Raw genomic sequence first — 25,975 nt, forward strand, 5'->3', positions numbered from 1 at the left:
CTCTTTGCGGTTTCCATCTTAAAACCATTTCTGGTTCCAAGTGAATCTAGTTTTTTTTTGTAAAGGGCACATCTTTGTGTTGGGGATGATTTGTTTCCAGGTGTCTTTACTTTTTCACAGAATTTCACCACATAAAAAAACTTTGTGCATCTGGTGTCTCTTTATTCCAGGCTGAGGTGAATCCAAGCGACAAATAATTTTTGTCATACCTTCATTTCTTTGCACTTGATTTATCAGATAAAGGCATCATGGAAGAATCTTCTTGAAAAAATGCACCACTGTACTTGCTTCACGTGAATTATCCTGTCTCCAATGTGTTTTTTTAAGGCAATGATCCACGGTTCTCAATATAGTTACTGCACATGTGGAATATCTTTCAGTTTAAATTTAAATTTTAAAATGTGGCCAGCCTCACACCAAAAAATCCGAGTCTCATTGGTTGAAAATGGTGTCTTGCAGCCTGACGACTGCGCTGCTGACGTCAGGGATCAAGACACCATTTTGTTTGTTAGCGCTGGGGAAACTGCTGTCACAGAAACACTATGATTTAAATACACAGGTAAAAAGTAATTTAAATAAAAACAGTTATTGCAATTTTTAGTTTTTACTACCCAGTACTACTTTTGTGGACCTCTTCACCTTTCTGCAGAACCCAGTTTGAGAAGTGCTGGTTTAGGATTTCTGGAACTGAGGCAGCTGAGGGGAGAGCTAATTTTGGTATATAATTTTGGAGAGACATGGGCCAAATAAATTGTGAAGGTCTGTTGTCCTGAACAGAATTTAAAGGTATCAGAAGTTGGACAAGGAAAAGTATTTTTACTCAAAGGTTCACCCAGTGCTTTCATGTTTATTTCAGACAGACGCCCTCTAATGTAACTTTCTGGTATTTTTCTAATTTACTTCCTCTAGTCTTTTTTTAAAATATTTTTTTATTTTTCACACTGTGAACCATATCAACTAAAATACATACAAACATTTCCCTCTTAAATATACACAGTGGCATTTTCTCCCCCTTTTCCCCCCTACCTTCCCTCCCCCCCTTCCCACCCCCCTCCAAAACCAATAAACATTCAACATATACCAAGTCTTCATGTGCATCTGGTGGTAAAAGTGGATTGATGGCTGTGGGCCTAGGCCACACCTTGTGCAATTGTCAAGGTGACAAGTTGCATCTTGTCAAAGCAAGTCTGATTTAAAACCAGCATGGTTTTTGAAAAAATAAATTGAACACCTCCTCTGGTTTTTTAAATGTCTTGGATGAAGTAGAGGGATGGGTCAGTAAGTTTGCAAATAACATGAAGGATGGAGCTTTTGTGGACAGTGTCTAAGATTGTTTTGGGTTACAACAGGATATAGACAGGATGCAGAGTTGGGTTTAAAAGTGGCAGATGGAGTTAAATCTGGATAAGTTTGAGGTGATATATTGAGGTTGAACTTGAAGGCAGAGTACATGGTTAATGGCAGGCAAATGATCATAAATGATAAAGACAGGTGGAGAGGTGTGTAGTGTTCAGTAAGCAAGGAGTCTGCATAAGGACTTTGTCAAGATGGGAAAATGGGCAAAGTGGCAGATGGGTTACAGCATGGACAAGTTATGGCCATGTATTTTGTGAGAATAAATAAAGGTGAATGCTATTTTCTCAAGAGGGAGAACATTTAAAAAGCAGAATTTCTAAAGGATGTGGGAATCCTGGTGCAGGATTCCTAAAGGATGTGGGAGTCTTACTTGCAGGTTGAGTTGGTAGTAAGGAAGGCAAGAGCGATGTTAACAGTAGGCACTTTCAGGTGGCCAAAATACCCTAATGCAAAGCCGCATATTGTACCCTATGTGGCTGTCGGGAGGCCACCTGAAAATGGAGAAACTGGCCAGGAGGAGCACTTACCTAACCCTCCTGTAGGTATAATCTCTGGCTCTGAGAATCCCCCATTGCACCTGAAAGCAGCAGTAGGACTACGGCCACAGTCCACAGGAGCTGCGTTCGCTTGGATGTGACTCTCCTTCAGCTGGCACGATCAGGTGACAGAAAGGACTCTTCTCTGTGGCCACCAGAACATCCCAGCTGCACTCCCCCAGCCGCATCTGCTAGCACATTATCTGTGTCTGAGCACCTGAAAATAGACAGTGAAACATTAAATAGTCTGCAGACACCGTGGTTGAAGTAAAAACACAATTCTGGAGAAACTCAGGAGGTCAAATGGTGTACTTTATATAGATTCATTCTTTAATATACATTTATTTTGTGATTTCTATGGAGCCAAAAGAGATGGGAGAAATCTGAATTTTTTTTTCATCAGTATTCAATCAGGAAACAGGCACAGTGTTGTGGGAAGTAAAGAAAACAAGCAGTGAGGTCATGGAACCTATACAGGTTAAAGAGGAGGAAGTGCTTACTGGCTTAAATAAAATAAGGGTGGTTAAATCCCCAGGGCCTGACAAGATATTTTCTTGGACCTTGAGGGAGGCTAGCGTAGAAGTTGAAGAGGCTCTGGCAGAAATATTTAAAATTTCCTTAGCCACGGGTGTGGTGCCGGAGTATTGGAGGGTAGATCACGATTTCTGTTGTTTTTAAAAAATCTTTAAAAGTAACCCTGGAAAATATAGGCCAGTGAGCCTGACATCAGTGGTAGGTAAATTATTGGCAGGTGTTCTGAGAGAACGAATATCCAATTATTCGGGGAGCCAGAAACTGGTTAGGGATAGTCAACATGGCTAGGTAGTGTTTATTGAATCTTGTATTTTTTTGAGGAGCTTACCAGGAAAGTTGAAGGAAGGAATGCTGTGGATCTTTCCTGTTGTTAGGTGACCAAAACTGCAGACACTCTAGTGAGGCCTTTAGTAAGGGCTTTGACAAGGTCCCACATGGGAAGTTAATCAGGAAGATTCGACGCTAGGTATTCATGGTGAGGTAGTGAACTGGATTTGACAGTGGCTGGACAGGAGAAGCCAGAGAGAAGTGGTGGATGATGCTTCTCAGACTGGAGGCCTGTGACTAGTGGTGTGTCTCAGGGATAGGTCCTGGGACCATTGTTGTTTGTCATCTATATCAGTGATCTGGATGATAATGTGGGAAATTGGATCAGAAAGTTTACAGATGACACTAAGATTGGAGACGTTGTGGACAGAGAAGAAGGTTTTCAAAGTTTGCAGAGGGATCTGGACCAACTGGAAAAATGGGCTGGAAAATGGCTGATGGAATTTAATGCAGATAAGTGTGAGGTGTTGCCTTTTGGAAGGACAAACCAAGAAAGGACCAACTAAGACAGGACCTACACGGTGAATGGTCAGGCACCGAGTTGTGTGGTGGAACAGAGGGATCTGGGAATACAGATACATCATTCCCTGAAAGTGCCATTACAGGTGGATAGGGTTGTAAAGAGAGCTTTTGGCATCTTGGCTTCATAAATCAATGTATTGAGTCCAGGAGTTGGGATGTTCTGGTGAAGTTGTACAAGACATTGGTGAGGCCACATTTGGAGGATTGTGTGTCGTTTCTGTGCAGTGGCATTCTGTGGACTAGAACATAAAACTGAGGACTGTGAGAGGAGGAGAGTTTAAAAAGCAGTGGAAGAGGTAGGTACTTGCATAAATTTCTTCATTAGCTAATTAGATGGAACCAATAAAAATATGGGAAGCTTAGTTGGAGCAGCTAGTCTGAGTGGCTCAATGTAGTGGCATTTGGTGCTTTGGTTTGAGAGGCTTCAGCGAGCAGAAACTAAGGTAGTAGTGCAGGAATCGAGGTAAGGTGAGTCCAGCTTTTTCTCACTCTTTCCTCTTTAATAGACAGTGGGAATGGCAGTGACTTGCACAATGTGCATAGTCAGGGAAGCCAACAGTATCCCTGATAAGAGTAAAACCTGAAAGTCTGCAGACACTGTGATTGAAGTAAAAACACAATGCTGGAGAAAATTAGAAGGTCAAACAGCGGACTTTATACAGCATAGATAAAGATACATACTCAACATTTCAAGCTTGAGCCCTTCATTTGAAGAGTGTCCAACTGCAGCTTCTAACAAACGGTGTTAGGGAATTGGAGCTGAAGTTGGATGAAACCCGGATCATTCTGAAGGCTGAGGGAGTGATACAGGAGGGACACAATTGCACCAAGGATGAAGGAGGCTGGGTAACAGTCAGGAGAGGAAAAGGTATTCGGCAGGCAGTGTAGGCAACTCTTGTTGCCATCCCCTCAGCAAGAAATATACCCCTTTGAATACTGTCTGATGAGGAGGAAGAATTGTTTAGATCAAGTAGCAGCCAGACCAATAGCACCGTGGTCAGCTCTGAGCCTCAGAAGGGAAGGGTGAAGTCCGGTAGAGTGATAGAGGGGACTCGATAGTCAGCAGAAGAGATATAACATTCTTCTGTCGCTAAAGAATCTTCAGGGTAGCATGTGGCCTCCCGGGTGCTTGGGTTCAGGATGTCTGTGAATGATTACAGAATATTTTTAAAGATGAGGAAGGTGAGAATCCAGAAGTTGTTGTACATATTGGTACTAATGACATAGGCAGGAGTGGGGTAAAGGTCCTGCAAAGAAAGTTTAGAGCCTTGGGAAAGAGGCTGAAGAGCAGGACCTCCAAGATGGTAATCTCTGGATTACTCCTTGTGCTATGAGCTCAGGACAGAAGTTAGTGGAGACAAATGTGTGGCTGAAAAGATCGTGCAGGGTTTTTGGGATCATTGGAACCTTTTCTGAGGAAGAGGTGACCTGAACAAGTAGAACAGGTTGCACCTGAATTCGAGGGGAAATAATATCACGACTTGCAGGTTTGCTAATGCTGTTGGGGGTGGTGGAGGTTTAAACTAGATTTTCAGGAGTAAAGAGGCAGAGGAAGAGGCGGTTGGAGCACAAGTAGGTACAGCTGTTGGGATGTTTTGTGGAAGGAAAGGTAGATACTGTAAAATTGCAGCCATTGGGATGAGTTGCATCAAAACAGGGACACCGCCAAAGTAACAAATCGAGGGCTAAAGGTTTTGTAATTAAAAGCTTGCAGTCTAAGGAGTAAAGTGGGTATACGGCTCCACATTGGCAGGTATAATGTTGTGGCAACTGGCTGCTGTGTACAGACCTCCAAATAGTTGTTGGGATGTGGACAAGAAATTACAACAGCAAATAGAAAAGGCATGTCAGAAAGGCAATATTATGGTGGTCGGGGGCAATTCTAACATGCAAGTAGATTGGGAAAACCAGGTTGGGTCTGGATCTTGAGAGAGAACTTGGAGAATTCCCATAAAATGGCTTTTTAGAGCAGCTACTTGATCAGCTAACTAGGCAATCAGCTGTACTGGATTGGGTGCTGTGTAATGCACCAGAAGTGACTAGAGAGCTTGGAGAAAAGGAGCCATTAGGGGACAGTACGATCAAGTTCAATGTGAGATGTTAAAGAGAAACTAAAGACAGATGTGTCAGTATTTCAGTGGAGAAAAGGGAATTACCTTGTCATGAGAGAGGAGTTGACCAAAGTAGATTAGAAAGGGGTACTAGTTGGGAAGACAGCAGAGAAGCAAAGGATGGAGTTTCTGGAAGAAATGAGGAATCCAAAAAAGAGGAAATATTCAAATGGGATAAAAAGACACAACTCTGGCTGATGAGGGAAGTCAAAGCTAATGTAAAAAGCATATTGACTGGGACTCCCATACTTACAAGGTCTCAAAGGTTTGGAGTTCGTCAACTGTGTTCAGGAAAATTTCCTCTATCAATATATTGAGATACCAACTAGAGAGAGTGCAAAACTGGATTTCTTATTCGGGAGACAGAAATCAAGTCAAGTTTATTGTTACCTGATTGTACAAATTCAATGAATCAGAGTTCTCTGGTCCTCGGTGCTAAACACGTAGACACACAACCAGACATAACACACATACAGGCCAAACAATACAGATGCAGGACAAGCACTTACAATGATATAAATAAATATTGTTTCATGAATGAGAGTCTCGGATGGTTAGTGTGAGCAGTTCCTTTGGTTGTTCAGCTTCTCATTGCCAGTGGGAAGTAGCTCTTTCTCAGCTTGGTGGTGCTGGTTCCTGCCACATTGACCACCGCCAGTGGGCTGATATCGTCTCAAACCGTGCATCTTGGCGCCTCACAGTTCGGCGGGCAGCAACCCCCTTTGAAGAAGACCGCAGAGCCCACCTCACTGACAAGACAAAGGAGGAAAAACCCAACACCAAACCCCAACCAACCAATTTTCCCCTGCAACCGCTGCAACCGTGTCTGCCTGTCCCGCATCGGACTTGTCAGCCACAAACGAGCCTGCAGCTGACGTGGACATTTACCCCCTCCATAAATCTTCGTCCGCGAAGCCAAGCCAAAGAAAGATATATATATAAGGAAAGGCTGGTTAGAGTAGGTCACATACAAACACTTTAAAACAGATCTTATTTGAAATACTGGAGCTCTGCCCCATGCTCGACATATTGGGGCCAACGGTCTTTGCAAGAGCTTTGGAGAGTGCCCAAGAGACTTCACTAATGGATTGTTGTTTACAAAAAGGCAACAGATGAAAGAGTTTGTCAGAGCCACCTTCTGTCTGGAAGAGAACTTGCTGTTGTAAGAGAGTCATGTGGTTTTGCAAGCAGAGAGTGTCAAGCAGGCTTTCTCTCTCTCTCTCTCACACACACACACCACACACACACACACACACACACACACACACACACACACACACACACACACACACACACACACACACACACACACACACACACACACACACACACACACACACACACCCCCAAGCTTGTGGAAAGCCCCATTTGGAAGAAGGATTGGTCAAAGCCCTTGTGGTTCATGCAATAGGAGAGGACTGGCTGTCTAATGTTTCACTTGGTATAAGAGAAACAAAAAGGAACTCTCCGGAGAACCCCGAAGGGGCAAGTTTCGTCAGCAAGACGCTGAAGTGGCTGATTAAAAGGGAACAACAAATCTCTCTCTGAAAACCGACAAGAACCTTCCTGAGCAGTAACCATTTACCTTTCACGCACCGAAGCCTGGTGAACTTTATACATGTTAAATTCTGTGCACAGTATAAGAGTTGTCTCCAACCAGAGAACTTGGAAGAAGGAGAAGTGAGATTGGACTGTGAACCAAAGAACTTTTCTGAACTTACACATACATTACATACACGTGCGCTTAGAATTAGAAGGGGGCTAAATAAGTCAGTAGTGATAAGTTAAAGTGTGATTCTGTGTTCATTTTTAAAGATAATTAAAAGCAACTTTTGTTTAAGTAACCATTTGTCTTGGTGAATATCTATTGCTGCTGGGTTTTGGGGTCTCTGGGCTCGTGACACCTGCATCTCTTCCCTGATGGGAGCAGCTGAAAGTTGCTGTGTGCAGCGTGGAAAGGTCTTCATTGATTTTGCGCACCCTCTTAAGACAACAATCCTGATCACATCAATGTGGACGCGGGTGGGAGACTTCAGGGTTTCTTTCTGCCACTCTTAGCTTTGCCAGCTTCAGTCTTCTCAGGAAGTGCAGTCGCTGTTGGGCCTTCCTGACAAGTGAGGAGATGTTGAGTGTCCACGACAGGTCACTAGTTAAGTGAACTCTAAGGATCTTGGTGCTCTCCACTCTACCTCAGAGTTGTTGCTATGTAGTGGAGGGTGGTCTTTCCTGGTCCTCCCTCTTCTTGTCCATTTTGATACTCAGATTGTTATTCTCACACCATGTCATGAGATTTTCCATCTCTTTTCTGTTGTTGATGAGGGACCAGCTACTGTTGTGTCATGTGGAAATTTGATGACACTGTTGGATCTGGTTCAGCGATGCAGTCATGGGTCAGCATGAAATAGAGTGGGCTGAGCAGACAGCTCTGAGGTGCACCAGGGCTCAGTGTGATGGCGCACAATGTTCTGCTGCTGACCTGGACTTCATTAGGAAGTCCAGGACCCAGTTACTGTGAGCGGTGTTGAGTCCCAGCAAAGACAGAGTGAGAAGCAATTATTCACCACTACACTCTGGCTTCTCTCTTCCATCTATTGTTCACTATCTCACTGTGAATACAGTGTATCTAATCCTTCCTGACTGACCTCCCATGTAGGACGTTGTCAAAGGCCTTACTAAAGTCCACGAGGACAACATCATCCTTTCCTTCATCAACTTTCCTGGTAATCTCCTCAAAAAACTCTTAAGATTCTTTAAACACAACCTACTGCACGCAAAGCCATGTTCCCTATCCCTAATCAGGCCCTTGCTTTCCAAATACAGTACAATCTCCATGGGATCATGAATGTTGCATATGTGAATTTTCTGGTTGACTTTAGATATGCTGTTACAATGTTTAACTAATACACCTGGATTAACTATAACACAGTTTAAAAGTTTTCCTGTAATTTACAAAATGTAAATGCTTTAACAGCATTGTGCTACCCTCTAACCGTGTCGCTTTAATAATTAACCTGTCCTCCCCCAAGTTTAAAGATAAAACTTTACTCATATCCCTAATATGGATATAGGATACTTATTAGGCAGGGATAGGAAGACACTTTGGGAGAGTTGCTTCACAGCAGGCAGCGTTGGCTGGCTCTTCATCCTGGGCAACATCATTTTATTCAAACAGCTGCTGCAGGTTGGGCATGACCTGGGCGCCATGCTGGCTGTATGTTTGCTCCCGTCTTGGTTGTGCATTGCTTTGGATAACATTTACTTTTACAATTTTAAACTTTTCTTAAAAAAAATATTTATCTTAAATTATATCTGTTTATTTATTTCCTTGATTTTCTTTGCCAGTTGTTTGTGTTTCTGATTGATTGAATTCTGGATAATGGGAATTCCACTGTTTTTACAGCCCATCCCTTAGAACACCTTCCAATAATTTACTTACTATTGATGTCAAGAACACCAGCCTATAGCTTGGAACAATATGACCTCCCCTGCAGTCCTCTGGCACCTCACTTGTGTGTATCCTTGAACACCCCTGACAAATCTGACCCGTGTATCCTTCTTGCAGTCAATATTTGGGAAGATGAAGTATCCCATAGCAATAATATTGTTATTTCTGCACCATTCCAATATTTGCCTTCTTATCTCCTCCGTGCCCTGGAGGCTATTTGGAGGCCTATAGTCTATTCCCTCTACAATGATCACTCCCTTCCTGTTTCTTTCTTCCACTCTCACTGACTCAGGAGTCAAACCCTCCACAACGTTCTCCCTTTCTGGGGCTGTGATTTTCCTCATTCTTTCTTTGGCTTGGCTTCGCGGACGAAGATTTATGGAGGGGGTAAAAGTCCACGTCAGCTGCAGGCTCGTTTGTGGCTGATAAGTCCGATGCGGGACAGGCAGACACGGTTGCAGCGGCTGCAGGGGAAAATTGGTTGGTTGGGGTTGGGTGTTGGGTTTTTCCTCCTTTGCCTTTTGTCAGTGAGGTGGGCTCTGCGGTCTTCTTCAAAGGAGGTTGCTGCCCGCCGAACCGTGAGGCGCCAAGATGCACGGTTTGAGGCGATAACAGCCCACTGGCGGCGGTCAATGTGGCAGGCGCCAAGAGATTTCTTTAGGCAATCCTTGTACCTCTTCTTTAGTGCACCTCTGTCACGGTGGCCAGTGGAGAGCTCGCCATATAACACGATCTTGGGAAGGCGATGGTCCTCCATTCTGGAGACGTGACCCACCCTATCAAAATCAGCAGCAAAGTGTTGGCCACTGGCCTACGTCAGGCTCGTGTGCTCACGACTGCATTGTCAGCTCCAGCTCCAAAAGCGTCGTTAAATTTGTGGGTGACACAACAGTCGTTGGCCTCATCAGGCAGTAGTAATGAGTTGTTCCACAGAGAAGAGGTGGAAAATCTTGTGACCTAGTGAGAAGGTAATGGACAAGACAAAGGAGATGATCATGGACTTCAGGAGGACCAGGAACAACCACCCTCCACTACACATCAGCTACCCTGTAGTAACTCTGTAGAAATGCAGTGAGTCTGGAACTGCAACTTGGGTCACCAAGCATCGAGCGAGTCCAGAGACTAAACCACAAGGTTTGCAGCTCGACGGTTGTGGAGTGAACCTACTGAAGAGACGGAACTGTGGGGTAGCCTGGGGATGTGGCCTCAACAGTCCATTGGTACCTGCTTCGATGGTCGCGGAAATGGTGCACCGTGGCAGAGACAAAGTTAATGTCCCGATAGGCCTGGAGTGGTGGAGGAGTGTTAGCCCTGAGAAATCCTGAAGGATGTGTTGGTTGTGGTTGATGTTGACCTGAGGCGTGAGGCCTCATGGCATTTGGATTGTCTGAAATCGGGAGGCTTTGAGGTGGACAGTTGTTCTGCTGCCTCGGGAAACTCCGATTTGGTTGGTAGTTTCCCCTTTGAAGCTGGCAGACTGCACTCCACAGTGCCGTCCAGCTGATGCTGATAAACCAGGCCCAAGATGGCTGCGGTTGAACTTTTTGCAACATCTAAACAGAATTGCATCTGGGTTATTTGTGTTCACTGCTTATTCTTTGAAGTTTGATGTTTGTAGTGCCCTTGTTCATTTTAAGATTGATAAGTTGTCTGTTACTGTAATCAGGAGGAATGGGTTAATGTTCTAAGTCGGATAGTCTCTGTAAAAAGATGGCTGAGCTGGTGTGTTTTGGCTGCTTGTTGTTGTTTAGATAGTAACACATTTATTCCTAATTGTATGTTCAGCGCTTTGTATCAACGTGCATTGTGTTAAATGTGCTATATAAATAAACTACTAATAGAGAGAGTGGAGAGCACCCAGTTCCTTGCTGTTTACTTAACTAGTGACCTATTGTAGACACTGAACATCTCACTTGTTAGGAAGGCGCAACAGAAGCTGGCAAAGCCACCATTATGTCAACCTTTTATAGGAGATCTATCGAGAGTGTCCTGGCTGGATGCATCACAGTGTGGTATGGTTACTGCAGAAAAAAGATTGGCGGTCAATCCTTTTATTTATTTATTAGTATGACTACTTGTCCTGCATATGTATTATTTGTACATATGTGTGTTGTCTGGTTGTAGGTATGCGTGTTTTGCACAGAGGACTGGAAAACACTTTCATCAGGTTGTACGTACAATCAAATGAAACTTGACTAGAATTGCTACTACCCATCCTATTCATTTTAAGACATCTAGACCCTGGTATCTGCATCAGCTAAATCTGTCCTTGGGACAGCCAAGTCTCTGTAAAGGCCTCATTCATAATTCCATGTTCTGAACCACGCTTTTAAGTTCATCTTCCTTATTCCTGATACATTTTGCATTGAATTAAACACATTTCAACTCTCTAATGCAAACCACTTCTTCCACTCACCTTTAACAGATGTCCTCTGGCTATGTCACAATATAGATGGGATAAGAGTCGGGCAGAGGTTTTTCTGATGTTATGTTGATCTAGTGTGGGAAATTGGGAAAGTGTTTTGGATGAGCCTTAGGTACTAGTGGTCATTCTTTCATTAAGATGATTAACTCAGGAGAGAGGACAGGATGTGAATTAAAATTCGGAATTGGGGCAAGGCCTACTTTGAAGTAGAAGACGAGAACTAGTTAACTAGTTAGGAGGAGGGATACAAGGACAGTGGAATTTTTTAAAAGTGTGTTGACAAGAGTCCAGGACATGCATGTTCCTGTTCGAGTGAATGGTCAGACGTGCAGGTGTACTGAAGCTTGGATGATGAGGGCATTTCGGGCTTTCTTTAAGGGCAAGGAGGAGGGCAGGTATAAGCAGATGGGATCAAATGTGTGTATATCTTTGGAGGAATTTCAGGATCTGAGGAGCAAGCTTAAAAAGGAAATCAGGAGGGCAAAAAGGGGACAGGAGATGGCTCTGGCAGATAGCATTAAAGATCATCCCGAGAGATTTTATGTACATAAAGGGAAAAATGGCAAATGGAATTCAATCTGGATAAGTGTGAAATGATGCATTTTGGAAAGTTGAATTTCAAGGCAGAGTATATGGTCAGTGGTAGGTTTCTTACTGTGTCCAAGAGCAGAGAGATCTTGGGTCAAGGTAGACAGATCCTGCAAGGTTTCCTCGAAAGGTGATAAGGTGTATATATGGTGTGTTGGCCTTGGTGGGGGAAGGAGTTCAAGAACATTTAAGTAATGTTGCAGCTCTGTAAACTGGTTATTCAGCACGTTGAGTATTGTATTCACTTCTGGTTACCTCATTACAGGAAAGAAGTAGATACTTTGGAGGGGGTGCAGAGGAGATTTACTAGGAAGTTGTCTGGATTGAAGAACAATGTTGATAGAGCTAGGGCTTTTCACTTTCGAGTGATGAAAGATTGGAGGTGACTTAATAGAGATATATAAGATTTTGAAAGACTTAGATAGGGTGGATAGATAATACCCTTTCCCCAGGGTGACGGTAGAAAATACCATAGGACTTTAGTTTAAGATGAGTGGAGGAAGGTTTAGGTGATAGGTCGGAAGTGAGTGTTTTGCATACGTGGGTGCCTGGAATCTATTGCTGGAGGAAGTGGTGGAGGCTGGTCCAATAGTGACATTAAAAACACTTCACATGGATACAAAATAAATCGATGGTCCGAGCGAGGTGTGAGGTCGGGAAGGTTCAGATCGTTGAGTTAGGTGTACATATCATGGGTTAAAGGGCCTGTACTGTGGTGCAAAGCCTTTGGTGTTTGCTATATTTGCCCCAGGAAGATTAAACACTGAGGTGAAAGGGCAACATGTATTAGTACTACAATGCTTTAACAAAGGGCAAATGTAAATGCTATCTTCCAGAAGTAGCTTTATTCAATAGCTATGATTTTGTGTTTCGAACATTAGCTGGAATTTGTTTCAACTAACTGATGGTGTCACTTTTTTTCAGTGTCTGGGAGATGTGAAGGAAGGTTGGCTGAGATTTAAACTGATCTGTGCACAAACTATCTCTACAACTTCAGGATGAATGGGGATATGCCTCATGTTCCCATCACCACTCTTGCTGGGATTGCTAGCCTCACGGATTGTAAGTGCTGTTGATCTCTAATATATACCATTGTACAGGTACACGATCCTTTATCTGGAACCCTTGGGGGATAGTGTGTTCTGAATTTGGGATTTTTCTGGATTTTGGAAAGCCTACCTGAATTGTGCTGCCGTCTCCTCCGGCCACTGGTCCCTTCTTGCCGGATTTTGGAGCTTTCCAGATTTTAGATGTCCGGATAAAGGATCGTGTACCTGTACAAGTTTAAAGTGTAATATCATTGTTTCTGCACCTGCTGTATGATACATACTGTGCTTGTTTAAAGCCAATACAAACGTCCAAATTGAAATCTCCAATGAGTGTCAAAACATGATCGAAATTAATTTTAATGCCTGATTCCAGAGTGGTGGTTATAGAATAGATTTTCATAAGTGTGAATTCTCAATTTTTGGTGCAGTATTGTTATTGTATAAAGACTTTATTATGGACATTTTTATGTATCGCTCTATGTACTGTACTTGATTTTCACTCCATGGCAAATATATTGAAGTGACTTTCATCATATAAAGGACAGAATCTCGTGTTTTCGTTGACCAAGCTATTGTCCAGATTATGGTTGGAGATGTTCTTGGGGATACTGAATAATTTGTTTGATTATGCAACAAACCTGGAGAAATATATTCAATTTGATTCAATAATAAGTTGATCAAACAATTACTCAGGGATACAAGATTTGCATGTTGTAAAAATTAATTGATTTTTGGTTATTCCTAAAGTTGGAGGTAGTCACTTGTCCCTCCAAAGGCCCCTGACTTTTTCTTCCCTTCATCAATGTATCCCAGCCATGACTGTATTAAATGGTGGAGCAAACTCGAAGGCTGAATGTTCTTCTGCTAATTTCTATGTTGTGCGTTGGCCCCTAGTGTCTTCTTGTTCATTAAAGAATATAATTGCCAGTTGCAACTAAAACACTTGTGCTAATAAGAGATCTGACTCCCAAAGTAAACAACTATCCCAGAGAAGACAGTTCTTTTCTAAATGCTCATAATTCTTGTCCTTAAGAATCCTCTTCAATACTTTGCCACCACTGTCATAAGGACTATAATTCCCAGCATTCCCCAAAAAAGGGGACTGTAGCAGCTCGCCTGCCAGGAAATCCAACTGGCTTGGGAAGTCTCAGGCAGTACAATGATGTCATGTTTGGCTATGTATGTGGCGGGGGTGGCTGGGAGCTGGGCTTTTAAAAAGTGCGTGAGCCATAACATAACAATTACAGCACGGAAACAGGCCATTAGGCCCTTCTAGTCCGCACCGAACCAAACACCCCTTTCTAGTCCCACCTCCCTGCACAATGCCCATAACCCTCCATCTTCTTCTCATCCATAGACCTGTCCAACCTTTTCTTAAATAATACAATTGACTCCGCCGCCACTATTTCTCCCGGAAGATCATTCCACACAGCTACCACTCTCTGAGTCAAGAAGTTCCCCCTCATGTTACCTCTAAACCTCTGCCCCTTAATTCTTAACTCATGTCCTCTTGTTTTAAACTTTCCTCCTCTTAACGGAAATAGTCTATCCAAATCCACAGCCCAAAAAAGTTTTCTGTTTGAACTCAACATGACTACAATTCTTCATTTTGCACCATGATTCAGTGACCACATTGGTGACCCCGATGCACCTAAAATGGACAACTCAGCAGTTTCCCTCAAACTGCTGGTGTTCTGGACAAATCAACCAGAAGTGTGGTTTGGACACGCTGAGGCACAATTCCACATTCATCAAATAGTGGCAGATGCCACTAAATACTACTTTGTGGTAAGCAGCCTCAACCGAGAAATGGCAGGTTGAGTAGTCGACTTCCTCAATGATCATGGCAGGTATCTGGCTCTTAAAGACCTACTTCTCCACACATACGTTCTCTCCCAACACGAACGGACGGCCTAGGTGCCAGCTCCCAGTTGGAGCTAATGGTTAATGATATGTTAGCACTGGCAGACGGTCATAAACCTTGCTTGCTCTTTGAGGAAATATTCTGAGAGCGGATGCCAGAGGATATCTGCATCAGGTTGGCTGCTGAAGGCTTTGCAGACCCCTGTTCTGTGGTGTGCAAAGCAACAGGGTGGATGCTCCACTGAAATTAGTGCTGCTTCACGCTCAAAGGCCCAGGCTCCATGGGCACCAGCAGGGATGACACATACATCTCTGAATAATGTAAGTTTGACTTTGGTGGTGGGGAAGGTCATGGAGGGTATTCTTCGCGATAGTATCTACGCATATCTGGATCGGCAGGGATTGATTAGGGGCACCCAGCATGGGTTTGTCAAAGGAAAGTCATGTTTGACGAACCTTGTAGAGTTTTTGAGGAAGTGACAGAAAAGGTGGATGAAGGTAGAGCGGTGGATGTGATCTATTTGGATTTCAGTAAGGCTTTTGATAAGGTTCTGGGTGGAAGGTTAATAAGGAAGGTTCGGTCACTAGGAGTTAGTAGAGAGATTGTGACATGGGTTCAGAGGTGGCTGGAAGATAGATAGCAGAGAGTCATGGTGGACAACTGTATGTCAGGTTGGAAGCCTGTGACAAGCGGGATGCCTCGGGGATCGGTGCTGGGTCCCTTGTTGTTTATCATTTATATTAATGATTTAGAGGAGGGTGTGGTTAACTGGGTAAGCAAATATGCAGATGATACGAAAATAGGGGGAGTGGAGGATAGTGAGGTAGATTTTCTTGGATTACAGAAGGATTTGGCTTGTTTGGAAGAGTGGGCTGAAAGATGGCAGATGGAATTCAATGAAGACAAGTGTGAGGTGTTGCATTTCAGTAAAAATAACCAGAATAGGGCATATACAGTTAAGGGGAGGGCATTGAGGCACCCAGAGGAGCAGAGGGACCTGGGGTTTATAGTACAGAGTTCACTGAAGGTGGATTCCCATGTAGACAGGGTGGTTAACAAGGCATATGGTATGCTGGCCTTCATAAATCATATGTAGAATATAGGAGCTAGGAGGTGATGTTACAGCTGTTTAAGGCATTGGTGAGGCCAGATTTGGAGTATTGTGTTCAGTTCTGGTCTCCAAATTATAGAAAGGATATAGATAGGTGGAGAGGGTGCAGAGAAGGTTTACAAGGATGTTGCTTGTCTTACGGCATCTGGATTAAGGAGACTGGGACTTTATTCATTGGAACAAAGACAACTGAGAGGGGACTTGACAGAGGCATTTAAAATTATGAAAGGAATAGATAGACTAGACATCAACAAACTCTTTCCCCTGGGGGCAGGGGAGGTTGGAACAAGAGGCCATGAGTTAAGGGTAAGGGGGGCAAAACTTCAGGAGAAATATTAGAGGTGGCTTTTTCGCTCAGCAAGTGGTGGCAGAATGGAATGATCTTCCGAATGAGATAGTTGTGGCAGGATTCCTTCTGTCATTTAAGAGAAGGTTGGATGTGTACAGGGATATGAGGGGGTTGGAGGGTTATTGGCGGAGAGTGGGAGGTTTGAGCTAGTGGAGTTGTTCTAGTGAACTGGTGCGGACTCGAAAGGCTGACATGGCCTGTTTCCGCTCCGTAAATGGTTATATGGTTAATGAAGTCACCGAGATAGACTCTTGGTGTTTTTTTATCACCAATGATGGGATTCTGGATGCGCTGTTGCTGAACACCATGTTTTTTTCTGGGAAATGCTAGGGTCAGTTGTCACTAATGGCCACCGTAACAGCTTGCTTTATGAATGGGACGAGCTCTCTGGGCACAAATTTCTGGTCGACACAGTAGCTGAAATTAGTGTCTTTCCCTTGACCGGCTATGATACCCGTACCAGGTATGCAGGCCCAGTTCTCATGGCAGTTAACCAAAGTACGATCCACACATATGGTTAGTGAACCATATCCTTGCGGTTCGGTGGCAACAAATTCTGGAGGTTCACACTGGATGCAGTCTCTCAGCCATTGCTTGGAGCAGACTTTCTCAGAGCTCACTTGCTGCTGGTACCTTTAAAGAGGTGCAGGTTGGTGTATACAAAAACTTTTCAATCTTTCCAACTTAGAGAAGCCAAACTACCTGCCCAACATTTGGACTCGGTGGTACACTCCACTAATGAACTTGCCAAAGTTCTTACACAGTTCCTGGACATTGTTGTGCCACATTTCTCCATGGCTGCACCCAAACATGGCATCACACATCGTATCCTGACAAACGGACCTCTACTTCACGTCTGAGCCCGACAACTACCATCCGACAAGCTGCGCCTAGCCAAACAAGAATTCCTCAAGGAGGAGATGGGGATCATGTGCAGGTCGACAGCCCATGGGCTTCCCCACTTCACATGGTGCCCAAGGCAACAGGAGACTGTGGGGATTACAGGCTGCTCAACAATGCCATCATCGCAGTCAGCTATCCTGTGCTTCATATTGCAGGTCTTCACCGCAAATCTCCACGGAGCCAGGATATTCTCGAAGATTGATTTGGTACGAGGGTATTCTCAGATCCCAGTGAACCTAAGATGTACCTAAAACTGCTATCACAACACTATTTGGTCTCTTCAAGTTTCTGCGTATGTCGCTTGGCCTTAAGAATGCTGTGCAGACATTCCAATGGGTTATGGACACGGTGGTGTGAGGAATGGACTTTTTGTGTACCTGGATGACATACGCGTCGCCAGCCACTTCCATAAAGAACATCTTCAGCATCTGCACTTACTCTGCTGCCTTACAATACTTCGGTCTAACAATAAACCCTGTGAAGTGCAAATTCTGGCCGTCCTCGATCGACTTTTTGGGACATCAGATCAGGAGCCAGGCGTTGTTTTCCATTTGAACTCAACTTGACTACGACGATTCGTTTTGCACTGTGATTCATCAACCACAGAACCACATTTGCCATTCTCCAATCCTTCGGCACCTCCCCTGTAGCCAAGAGGGATGCAACGGTCATTGCCAGAGCTCTAGCAATCCCTTCCTATAGCAACCTGGGTTACATCTTGATCAGTCCCAGGGACTATCAATCCTAATATTTTTAAGATATAGTATTTCCTTTTTATTAATCTCAACATGGTCCAGCACATAAGCTTGTTTTATTCTATTCTCACCTTAACTGAGGACCTTTTCTTTTTACTACACATCACAGTAACAGGCCACTTTGGCCCAGGAATCCATGGCGCTCAGTTAACACCCAATTAACTTATACCCCTAGTACTTTTCGTATAGTGGGAGGAAACTGGAGCCCTTGGGGAAAACCCATATAGCCACGGGCAGAAAGTACACACTCCTTACAGACAGTGCTGGTTTCGAGCCCCAGTCCAAATCACCAGTGCTGTAAAGTTATAGGGCTAACCGCTACACCACCCATGCTCCCCACGGTGAATATTGGAGAAAAATATTAACTTGGGTCCTCCCCAACCTCCCCCTTCTGCACATGTTGTATCCTTTATCCTTAAGCGGCTCCACCTTCACTCTCACCGTATCTTAAGTTCCTTTGATGTTGAGAGAGAGGTGGTTATTGTGGCACAGTGCCACAAGTTTATGAATCTCCTTTCTATATTCTGACTCATTAGGAGATGCAGGTGACACTAAGATTGGAGGTATCGTAGACAGCGAAGAAGGTTGCAGACAGTTCTGGACCAGATGGAAACGTGGACTAAAAAATGGCCGATGGAATTTAATGCAGACAAGTGTGAGGTGCTGAATTTTGGAAGGACAAACCAAGCAAGGACATGTATGGTAAATGGAAGGGCACTGAGGAGAACAGAGGGATCTGGGAATACAGATAAATAATTCCCTGGAAGTGGCGTTATAGGTGGACAGGGTTGTAAAGAGAGCTTTTGGTATATTGGCCTTCATAAATCAAAGTATTAGGTCCAGGAGTTGGGATGTTACGGTAAAGTTACATAAGACATTGGGAAGGCCAAATTTGGAGGATTGTGTGCAGTTTTGGTCACTGAACTACAGGAAAGATTCAATAAAATAGAAAGAGTGCAGAGAAGATTGACTAGGATGTTGCCCGGACATCAGGAACTGAGTTACAGCGAAAGGTTAAACAGATCAGGACTTTATTCCCTGGAGTGTAGAAGAATGAGGGAAGATTTGATCGAGGTATTTAAAATTATGAGGGGGATCGACAGAGTAAATGTCGGTCGGCTTTTTCCACTGAGGGTGGGTGTAATACAAACCAGAGGACATGGGCTCAGGGTGAAAGGGGAAAAGTTTAGGGGGAACATGAGAGGAAACTTCTTCACACAGAGTGGTGGGGGTGTGGATCGAGCTGCCAGCTGAAGTGGTGAGTCTGGGCTCGATTTTAATATTTAAGAGGAATTTGGACAGGTCCATGGATGTGAGGTGTATGGAGGGTTATGGACTGGGTTCAGGTCAGTGCGACTAGACAAAAAATTGGTTTGGGACAGACTAGAAAGGGCAAAGAGTCCTGTTACTGTGCTGTATTGTTCTATGGTTCTATTATATGGTATTCTGCCTGTGTCTGTTAGAGAATTTGAATATGGAGTTGGACCGTTATTTCGTTGAAAAGTTGTGGATGAAGAGGGAATATAGAATCCTTGCAGAGTAGTGTTGTGATAAGATCCAGATACAGAGATGGGTGTTGATGCTGAGATTCTGAAGTTTGGGGATGTTGACTGGGGACATTTGAAGACTGAGCTTTAATTGATAATTAATAGTCTGACATTGGTGTCTTTTGGAATCTTGTGGAGGGCACTGAGGAGTGCGGTCGAACAGGGGGATCTGGGAATACAAATTCAGACAAAAGCTTGGTAACAGGACATTTCTGCCCATGAGCCCATCCTGCCCAATAACATCCAACTGACCTACATCCCTGGTATGTTTCGAACAGTGGGAGGAATCTGGAGCACATGGGGAAATCCCACACAGATATGGGGAGAATGTACCTACTCCTTATAGATTATGCGGGGTTTGAACCCCAGTCCTGATCGCTGTACCTCCCATGCACTGATGTACAATTCTTTGACAATGGCATCACAGGTCGATAGGGTTGAAAAGAGTTTTTGGCACATTGGCGTTCATAAATGAAGTATTGAGTGCAAGAGTAGGGATGTTGTGGTGAAGTTGTACAAGACATTGGTGAGGTCAAATTTGGAGGATTGTGTGCAGTTTTGGGCGTCAAACTACAGGAAAAGTATCAATAAGATAAAAATTACAAGAATGATGCCTGGACAATAGAAGCTAAATTTCAAGGACAGGCTGTATTTCAGGGACAGGCTGAATAGTTAGGATTTTATTACTTGGAGCATCATAGATGATGAGATTTTATAGAGGTACACAAAATTGAGGGGTATAGATGGGAAATGCAGTCAGGCTTTTTTGACCGAGGTGGGAACAAGAGAACATGGGTAAAGGTGAAATGTTTAAGTGGAACTCACAGAAGACGGTGAGAAGTTTGGAGAGGTACATGGATGGGGGGCGAAATGGGCCTGCTTCTGTACTCTAATATTCTATGGATATGCAGCGCTATGGTCCAGTTGCAGATTAATGGGACTTTGCAGAGTAATACTTTGGGAACCATTGAGTGGTTTCAGCTGGCTGGGGGATTATGGGTAGGGAAGACGGCCATTGCTCTGCTACATATTTATGATAAATGGTGCTATGGCACCAGTTGCCCCACCTCCAGCAGATCCGGGGGGCACCTCTGGATATGAATGGGACACTTTTAGGACTGCTGTCTGAAAAGTAAGTTCCCATTTTTCCATCTCTCCACAGCCAGTGTCAAGGCAAAGGCTCAACATGAAATGGTCTTAAGTTTCACTAATGGCTATAATGTCATAATTCCATCTGCCAATCCACACACTAAGCTTGTCTGCCTTTCCTATAATACTACTTGCATTGAAATTACACCTGAAAACATTATTTCCACCATGCACAACCCTTGATTTCTGCCTTTATGTGCAATTTTAACATCATTCCCTCCTACTCCTCTCCACTATCTACTCTGGCACTCCAGTTCCCATGTCCCTGAAAATCTAGATTGAAATCCCCAGAGCAGTACTTGTAAACCTTCCTGCAAGGATATTCGTCTCTCTCCTTTTCAGATGCAAATTGTCCTCCTGGTTTTGGTACCACTGTCCCTGGAAGAGAGCCCAATCAGCCAGAAGTCTGAAGCCTTCCCCCCTGCACTACCTCTTTGGGCAGCATGGTAGAAGCTGATTTTGGCCATGGAAACACATGCTGCTCAATTAACCTACAACCTTGTTCGTGCCTTTTGGAGGGTGGGAGTACCTGGGGAAAACCCCTGTAGGTCACAGGGAGAATGTATAAACTGCTCACAGGCAGCACTGCATTCAAACTGGATCACTGGTGCCATTTACAAAACAAGGTAAGTGATCTTAAAGTATAATTAGAAATTGGCAGGTACAAAATTGTGGGCATACTGGAGACATGGGTGAAGGATGAGCTGGGAACTAAACATCCAAGATGCACATACTATTGAAAAGACAAGTCATGTGGGCAGAGGGGATACAGTGGCACTGTTTCAAAAATATCAGATCAAATGCTTCGCAGTAAGATACGTAGGATGAGAGGATGTTGAATCTTTAAGGGTAGAGTTGAGAAACTGCAAGGGTAAAAAGACCCTGATGGGAGTTATTTGTCATGATTTTTGATAGGAAGTGGATGATTAGCCATGATCATCCTTCAGCCACATCTCCATTATTGCCAACAATGTTGTATCTGTCAATTTACAACTGCGCTTTAAGCTCATCTACATTGATTCATATACTTTGTATATTCAAATGCAACACCTTCATTCCTGTGTTCAGCACCCATTTCATTTGTCTCCATGTTGCCAGAGTTTAAATACTTATCCTTTTTCAGAACTTTCTGACCCAGAAAAAAAAATTCCGGAGATCTCGATAACATGCTCTCCTGTTTAGCTTTATAAAAGCTTATTCATCTATTGAACCGACCTCATCCCCATTATTTTTAATTTAAATCCCTATTCACAGCCATAGTTCTGTAATTCGCCAGGACCCTGATCCCAGCATGGTTCAGGTGGAGCCCTTCCCATTGGAACAGCTTCTGGCACTAACGTTCCACAAATTAAAGCAAATTTCTCACACACCAGTCTTTAATCGACACATTTAACTTTTTAATTTTATGGACCCTCTGCCAATTTGCATGTGGCTGAGTTGCATTGTCACATTTGTGTAATTATCTTCATCAGGAGGAGAGTGAGAGGAGTTTAGCTGAGTGGTGTTTGGGAAGATGAAGAATGAAATATTGTGTCTAGTGAATAATAAAAGAAAGTCGACTTCATGGAGTGCAGAATTAAATGAGTGAGTGTATCCTTTATTTGTTTGTAAGCTGTGGTAAATCAATACCGTTACAATTGATGACCCAGTGAGTTGACAGTTCCTTCTAATTTAAAATGCATAGTGATGTGGATAAACCCCTTACACGAACTGTTGGGGAGGTCAAAGTAAAGATCCCCCCCCCCCTCCACTTTTTATTAATAATGCACCAGCACGGTTTATGATCCTCGAAACATGTTTCTTTGCCCTCAGTCTGACGAGTCAGAAGATGAAGTACGGTTTACTTGTGGAGTGCATTCCAGAGCAGATTGCATGTGGAATATATCTTAGTGGATCCTGATGGTAATCTCCCATACGATGTGCTGAAGGTAGTTATTCTGTGGCATACTCAGCCTTCTGGGATTACCCAGTTACTAGCTAATGACAGCCAAGGCAATAGGCAACTATCACAAATGTTCAAGAAGTTGCGCAGGCTAACTGGAACAGATCCTGTCGAAGGTGATTTTTGAAAACTGGTTCCTTTGATATTGACCTCGTCATGTTGATGAGTGCCTTTTGAATGTCCACTCTCGATCAGTTGGCGGATCATGCCAACCTTATGTCTACGACCTCCGCTTTGAAGATAGGATTGGCTTCTTTCCCTAGTTAGCAGGAGCAAATGGAACTGGAACAACTGCTTACTGGGCCTTGTGAAGCGCCAGCACCCTCCCTACCCGTCGAAGGTAGCGCCAGCACCCTCCCTACCCGTCGAAGGTAGCGCCAGCACCCTCCCTACCCGTCGAAGGTAGCGCCAGCACCCTCCCTACCCTTCGAAGGTAGCGCCAGCACCCTACCCACCGGTCGAAGGTAGCGCCAGCACCCTACCCACCGGTCGAAGGTAGCGCCAGCACCCTCCCTACCCGTCGAAGGTAGCGCCAGCACCCTCCCTACCCGTCGAAGGTAGCGCCAGCACCCTCCCTACCCTTTGAAGGTAGCGCCAGCACCCTACCCACCGGTCGAAGGTAGCGCCAGCACCCTACCCACCGGTCGAAGGTAGCGCCAGCACCCTACCCACCGGTCGAAGGTAGCGCCAGCACCCTACCCACCGGTCGAAGGTAGCGCCAGCACCCTACCCACCGGTCGAAGGTAGCGCCAGCACCCTACCCACCGGTCGAAGGTAGCGCCAGCTCCCTACCCACCGGTCGAAGGTAGCGCCAGCTCCCTACCCACCGTTCGAAGGTAGCGCCAGCACCCTACCCACCGGTCGAAGGTAGCGCCAGCACCCTACCCACCGGTCGAAGGTAGCGCCAGCACCCTACCCACCGGTCGAAGGTAGCGCCAGCACCCTACCCACCGGTCGAAGGTAGCGCCAGCACCCTACCCACCGGTCGAAGGTAGCGCCAGCACCCTACCCACCGGTCGAAGGTAGCGCCAGCACCCTACCCACCGGTCGAAGGTAGCGCCAGCACCCTACCCACCGGTCGAAGGTAGCGCCAGCAACCTACCCACCGGTCGAAGGTAGCGCCAGCACCCTACCCACCGGTCGAAGGTAGCGCCAGCACCCTACCCACCGGTCGAAGGTAGCGCCAGCACCCTACCCACCGGTCGAAGGTAGCGCCAGCACCCTACCCACCGGTCGAAGGTAGCGCCAGCACCCTACCCACCGGTCGAAGGTAGCGCCAGCACCCTACCCACCGGTCGAAGGTAGCGCCAGCACCCTACCCACCGGTCGAAGGTAGCGCCAGCACCCTACCCACCGGTCGAAGGTAGCGCCAGCACCCTACCCACCGGTCGAAGGTAGCGCCAGCACCCTACCCACCGGTCGAAGGTAGCGCCAGCACCCTACCCACCGGTCGAAGGTAGCGCCAGCACCCTACCCACCGGTCGAAGGTAGCGCCAGCACCCTACCCACCGGTCGAAGGTAGCGCCAGCACCCTACCCACCGGTCGAAGGTAGCTGAATTGGAGAAGCAAATGCCTGCACTGACCCTGCAGGTCCAGGCTTTGGATGTGCAATGGAATTCCTCCTGTTGACCTGGTGGAATTGTGGTCAAGGACATGGTAGAGACAACGGACAGCGTATTTGTTGGAAGCACCAAGATTTGGCTGCGTTGTTCCGAGCTCTTACTGATCTTCTGGGCACCTCCCATATTTGCACTACGGCTTTACCATCTGCAAGCCAATGGCTTTGTTGAACATTTTCATGGACAATTGAAGGCTGCATAATCAGCAGGTGGAGATGTATCTACGTGGAGCAACTGTTTGCCCCTTTATCTCCTCGGAGTTCGTACAGCTGTTGAGGCAATCTTGGATGTTCAGCGACAGTGCTAGTATACACCACTATATTAACCTTGTCATGTGAGTTCGTGTATCCGAGACCAAGCACATCACTCGATGATTCGGTTAGTTATGTTGATTGCCTTTGTGAAAACACAAGATTACTCCAACCTACTCCTACCGTGGTTGGCGTCGCCTGCAGTATATGTGCTGAATGATTTACAGCGCTCTACTTGTGTGTTCCTCGGGAATGGTGCTGTTTGCAAATCACTTCAGCCCTCTCACGATGGTCATTTTCAGATCTTACAATGCCACCCATAGACTTTTGTTTGATCGACAGTAATGGAAAAGTTGACATGGTTTCCATCGACAGATTGAAGCTGGCGTACATCGACGGTCCATGTTCTGCATCAGAGCCATTTGGACTGTGCTTCGCCTGACTTGCCCTCTCATGATGTTGGGCCAAATTCTCACCCCTTCAGACCATTACGTAGCGATACAGTTGGAATCATTTGCCTCCTTGCATGCATGGAGGCTGAAGAGGTATGGGGGGGGGGTGTGGCTGTCACGGGCACATACTTACCTTCGTTGGGAGGAGGAGAGTGAGACTGTCAGGATGACCTGTGTGGCAGTGAGCCAATGAGAAGGTCAGAGGAGTTTAACTGGGTGGTGTTTGGGGAGTTGAAGAATGCTGTGTGTCTAGTGAATAAGAAAAAGAAAGTCGGCTTCTTCATGGTGTGCTGCGAGAAGCAAATGAGTATCTTCTTTAATTGTCTGTAAGCTGTGGGAAAGCAGTGCTATTACAGCAGCTTTCGCCCTCGACGTTGTCTCAACTTGTATACTCTTACCAAAGAAAGTTCTAAACCCTTCCTACTTTGTTACCATCTATTTTTCTTTCATCTTGCTAAGAATCTCTGAAATGCCCTAATGTTTCAGTCTCCACCATCGCCCCTGGCAAGTGGCATTGCATTCCAGGCACCTACAAATCCCCATGTTAATAAATACAGTTTTTCTCAATTTTTTTGTTTTGTTTTCCCAAAAATTATACATAGTAATATTTTAAAAATACAATATATTAAACTTTTTCTCAAAAATACAACAAACAAAAACACAAAACAGTCCTTCCTTCCCACTTTCATACATACAGATCTGTTCACTGTCAGAGTTTATGTATATTTTAAGTATAGAGAGAACAGTTGGGGAAGCTACAGTATAAAATAGTTACTTGTATATCTTTTTTATTCCTTTTGATTACTGTATCTGGGCCCCTATGTGGTTGAGGAATGGCTGCTAGACCTTTACAAAAGTGTCATATTTATTCTTTAAGTTGAATGTGATTTTCCTCCCCCCCCAAATAACTATACAGCTGTTCATTTCCGTAGTCCATTGCGCTATAAGTAGAGAGGTGTTGGACTTTCAAGTGATTGCGTTACATTTTTTTTATTATCGGCAGTCCTATTTTTATAAATGAGATTTTACATTTGGTCAATTTGTCACTTATTTCCATGAAATTACCTAATAGATATAACTTGGGTTGCCATGAAGGTCACTCCTGTTATCCTGGTTAGTTTTTCTCCGATTTTTTTGCC

The 25,975-nt window shown here is 44.7% G+C and overlaps 1 protein-coding gene across 5 annotated transcripts in view; it reads left to right on the forward strand.

Annotated features, from left to right (window-relative positions):
• The window catches only part of LOC138735925 (nipped-B-like protein), a 1,086,099-nt gene that overhangs the window by 45,941 nt on the left and 1,014,183 nt on the right, over positions 1 to 25,975 (forward strand). For all 5 annotated transcript variants that reach the window (XM_069884602.1, XM_069884605.1, XM_069884611.1 and 2 more), the window contains exon 2: positions 12,769 to 12,906. In XM_069884602.1, the coding sequence (XP_069740703.1) occupies positions 12,843 to 12,906 (64 nt within the window). In that variant the 5' untranslated portion in view covers positions 12,769 to 12,842. The remainder of the gene's footprint in view (positions 1 to 12,768; positions 12,907 to 25,975) is intronic.

Source organism: Narcine bancroftii, chromosome 1, assembly GCF_036971445.1.
Source record: "Narcine bancroftii isolate sNarBan1 chromosome 1, sNarBan1.hap1, whole genome shotgun sequence".
Taxonomy (NCBI): domain Eukaryota; kingdom Metazoa; phylum Chordata; class Chondrichthyes; order Torpediniformes; family Narcinidae; genus Narcine; species Narcine bancroftii.